Source organism: Balaenoptera physalus (assembly GCF_965194825.1).
Source record: "Balaenoptera physalus genome assembly, chromosome: 13".
In the NCBI taxonomy this organism is placed as follows: Eukaryota; Metazoa; Chordata; class Mammalia; order Artiodactyla; family Balaenopteridae; genus Balaenoptera; species Balaenoptera physalus.
Window position 1 is genome coordinate 4,082,045 of NC_138892.1, and position 4,609 is coordinate 4,086,653.

General features: G+C 40.5%; 1 protein-coding gene across 1 annotated transcript in view; it reads right to left on the reverse strand.

Annotated features, from left to right (window-relative positions):
• Nucleotides 1-3,631: 3,631 nt before the first annotated feature.
• The window catches only part of ATXN10 (ataxin 10), a 153,775-nt gene continuing 152,797 nt past the window's right edge, over nt 3,632-4,609 (reverse strand). The window contains exons 11-12 of the mRNA XM_082422439.1: nt 4,416-4,603; nt 3,632-3,936 (exon numbers count right to left, since the gene is read on the reverse strand). Coding sequence (XP_082278565.1) covers nt 3,934-3,936; nt 4,416-4,603 — 191 coding nt within the window. The 3' untranslated portion in view covers nt 3,632-3,933. The remainder of the gene's footprint in view (nt 3,937-4,415; nt 4,604-4,609) is intronic.

Genomic DNA, 4,609 nt, shown 5'->3' on the forward strand with positions numbered 1-4,609 from the left:
GGAAACTTAGGCTCAGAGTGGTTAAGCGACCTGCTCAAGGCCACGCAGCTAGCAAGAAGTGGAGGTGAGATTTGAGCTTGGATTGTTCTAACTGCAAAGCCCGTGCTCTCCCCATGAAGCTCCCCTGGCCCTCCCCTGTCTACAGCCACAGTTTAGGCATTTCTGCTACATTTACTCTCTATGCTTCTGGGGAAAGAAGCCATATTTTTTCCCTCATTCATCCCCTTCTAAACCACAGCAATTAATCATTAAGCATTTACTGCTGTGTGACCCTGGGCATTAACCTCTGCAACTCAACTTCCTCATCCATACGATGGGATTAATACTGGAACAGACTGTATAATTACAATGAGGATTAAGTGATGAATATTTTTAAGGTGCTTAGAACGTCGTGTGGTACACAGAAAGCATCATACAGGTATCTGCTAAAGAAACAAGACACACTTAGTGAGCACCTACTGTATGCCCAGCACTGTGGCGAGAGGGGGAGCAGGAGACCGGGCGCAGTTCCCACGCACGTCCGTCAGTTGGGCTCACGATGAAGGTGTCAGAGGCTTAGAAGTGCGTGCCGCTGCAGCAAGAACACAGCCAGCATCAGCGAGTGTTCGCCACGGGCCAGGCACCGTCCCGAGCACTCCACGCTCGTTTATGTTCATCCTCCTACACACTCCTGGACGCTGCTGGTGTGACAAGCCCCCCGTTAGTGATGACAGAATCTGCCCGCAGTTGCGCGGCTGCAGAAGGGGCCTGGGGCCCAGGCCCTCACTCAGTTTATGCTCTCAACCACCATGCTATACACAGCGGCGGTGAAAACTAGATCCAGGCTGTAAAACGTCACGCAAACTCTCGCCTAACTGAAGTAAAAGAAGCATAACACAATTTCATATACAGATGAAGAATGTACATTATGTTGTTTAAACAAAAAGAAACATTTAACTTAATGTTCCTAATTTAAGGCTTCAATTTAAGCAAGGATAAACAACTATCAAAACCTTCAGAAAGTCGTTTCCATTGACATAATTGTCTTTGGTTGTGATGAGGAAAGTCTGACGGATGAGTTAATACTGTAACCGCTACATTTACAGAAAAAGCTTTCCTTTAAAATTCATACATACTGTAGATGGTAAATCAAATTTATATTGTAAAATGCCATCTAGATAACATTTGACCTGAAAAATCCAAATAAATATATTAAAATGTGTAGGGAAGAAGAAAACAGATATCCTATCATACAAATACAAGGGAAAAAATCTGAACTTTTTTAAAAAAAGGTTTTTAATTGATTTTTCCATATTCAGGCCACTGTAGCTGAAATTATCAGAACCTTGGACAGCACTGAGAGGGCTCTTTCCTCCAAAGGACTGGTTTTGTGGTAGACTTTAAATGTTAAGGTACTTCCTTCCCTTCTCTGCATTTAAAAATTGTCTTAATTTTACTGCCTCTCATACAAAAATTGATTCCTTTATGTGTAGAACTTATTGATGGCGAAATATATATATATATTTACGTCTTCCTCTTGCAAACAAAGACTGGCATTTTTGTCCCAACACCTTTGTTTACTTATTCATATTATCATTATTCATATAATTAAAGGATAGTGAAAAATCACTTAAGTAACATTTAAATCCCAGGTGTTGCTGTAAGAGCAGCAGATCAGTGCCTTCAGAAGTTAATGGACACAAGACACATATGTAAAATCTAAATTTTTTGATTTAAGATTTACTAACCCATGAGATGTATTCATATATATGGACACGTGGACAAATTCTAATGGTTTACTACTAAAATTGTGAAAATAAATATTTTTGAAATATTAACACCCACTATTAAGGTATTAAAGAAATCATTCTGCAAATACTTGAACTCGATGTCAAGCAGAAAAGCCTTTCTCTGCTACCTTTTAGAATAAAGCAGGCTAAAAAATGGAACTGCTTTGTCAGTTTGCTCTTGAAAGCAATAATACCGTCACAAAACTTGCTGTGACCATTCTGTCTCTTTACAAATTTTGTAAGGCTGGCCTGCCTTTTTTTTTTCCCCTTCTAAATGACTGATTGAGGTGGTGCTTTAATCCTCTGTAGCATGTAAAACAAGGTTCTCAGAAGCTCTAAGTCCGCTGGCAGAGGACAGGGAAGCTGTTGTGCTCAGGAATTAATCTGTCCAAAGGCGTCAAAAGCGGCCACAATGCAGCCATCAGCATGTTTTCACTATGCAAGCCCTACATTTCCTATTTAGAAAACACATAACCATCACCCCATTCTGTATTCTCACAAGGCTCCCTTTTATTTATTTGTGTTTGTTATTATATGGCTTATACCGACATGTTTGTGTGATGCCACTGGTGTGCATACACCCATTGAGAGAGGAAAAAAAGAAGTGTCTATTGCAAACTTGTTAGAAGGAAAAAGGGACCCCCACTGCTTCTTCCCTTTGGCCAGACTTCTATTTAGAGAATAAGGTTTTAACTCTTTGTGTCCCAGAAGAGAATGACTTCTTCGTGCATTTTGAATTTTGCAAAGGATTCTTTACTGACGGAATGTCACAAATGAGAGAAAAAAAAATGTCATTCATAGATTATCACAGTCCTAGAAGCTGGTATTTCTTCAGTTATACAGAGGACATTAGATCGCACATGGGAAAACTTTTATTTTGTTCTTAACATGCTTAAAGCTGTTTTTTTACAAAGCAATTTAAGTATGGCTACAAAAACTTAGGAGCATTTTACTTTGGAACAGTCGGTATTTCTGTAAAACTTCTGGTTGGGTCTTTGTTGTTTTCATTTTGGAAGGTTCAAAAGGAATTGTGCAAAATCTCACTAGATATTTTAGTTTAGTAACATGGCTGCTCAAAAAGATAACATGTTTTAAGCGTCTGCAACACGACCTCCCACGGGAGTTTTTGTTGATTATATTAATGATCTGGGTGGTTACAAAGATTTTAGTGCTCACTTAATCCAGTTCTACCTCTGAGTGTGTGTATATACAGAGAGAGATACAGACAGACAGACAAGACACAGGTCAATTAACCTCCCACCTCTTCAAAGCTACTTTTGCAATTCCAGTGAAGCCCTGGCCAAAACTGAGTGGTGTGCCTTTCTAAGACTGGTGCTTTTTTAAACTGAGGAAGACACGGATGAACGTTTAATACTGTGGCCCGGCACACAGAGACGACCATGAACTATTCCTTCCCACTTACAGCCTTAACAGTGGGGAAGATGCAGGCACTGGCTGGTAAACATCCTGGGTCTGGAGAAGCCCAAGCCTAGGGTGATCTGGAACGGGAAGAGTTAATGGCCCCCATATTCCCTCACCCGCTCACTCCCGCCACATTCCAAAGGGACAGGGCTCAGTGACAACGCAGCCCAGGACCTAAAGTGAAGAGGGACAGCCCTCTATTCTTCAGCATCTCTCGAATTAATTAACTGGAAATGAGTCTTGTCAATGTTTTGGAAAGGCAGAAGGGGTGAAAAGAGATTGCTAGAATTAATCACAGTGAGAAACTACTTCAACTGCCTGCCAGAGCCCAGAAAACCCCACGAGAAGAGACAATGAAGGGAAGGAGGCCGACTTGCCGTCTCAAGGAGCAAGTGGACCCGAGCAAACTTCCAAGTCTTTGCCAAGGAAGGGACATGAGCTCAACAAGAGGAATTTATTATCTGCGGCCACAGTAAGTACAATACATCACTTAAACGCACACTGTATCCACGGGGACAAAAGCAAACCAGACAATTACGTTTTTAAAGCAAAGAAACCACAGAATACTCATGTACTTTCACTTTTAAGCTTATACGCATTTAACTCTATTGTCTAAAAGATACACGGGTTCTTGAATTTGTACTTAATAAATCTTCAAACACTCGCAATTTCACATACTGCGGAAGATGAAAAATCCATGAAACAGATTCCAAAAATTCAGAGTTCTGGATGGAGAGTTCATTCACTAAGAAGAAAAAAGAAACAAAACTGCAGATGTAACAGAGCTATTTACAAGAACAGTCAAATGAAAAAGAATACAGAGAATTTTGGTCAATGATAGAAGTAATAGAAAGAAACCTGAAACAACTCATTCAATATCATACAAGGAGTTTTCTGTTCTTTTCATTGCTCAACGTTAGCTATCTTTTAAAGAAAGTCTAATTACTGCCAAAAACTTTTAGACCACGGGAAAATTTTGATACGATTTTCTATTTTTTCCCTAGAACGAGTTTGAAATTTCAACTCTCTTAAGAAAATGGCAGCAGCATAAAGCCTGAACGAAAAATTATTTGCAATTAAATTTAGGGCTTTGCCATCTTGGAAGGCAAAATTACTCCCATCCATGTTCTTATGAAGGAACTGTGTCACGCCCAAGGTGATGGGGAAGCGGGGACCACTTTCTACAAACTGAAAGGGAATTACCACTCCTTCTGGCATACTTACCAGCTGAGGTGTGTCACTAGTAGACTTCAGAATCAGCTTGTCACCCCTCTTCTCAACTTCAAAACCCATTTTTTTAAGTAGGGATGGGTCTGCCAGCCCCTGCTCCTCCATCTTTGCAATCAAATCTTGGTTTTGGCTATTGTCCTCCGTGAGGTTTCGGATGGCATACACCACCCACTGGGTTAGAACTGGAA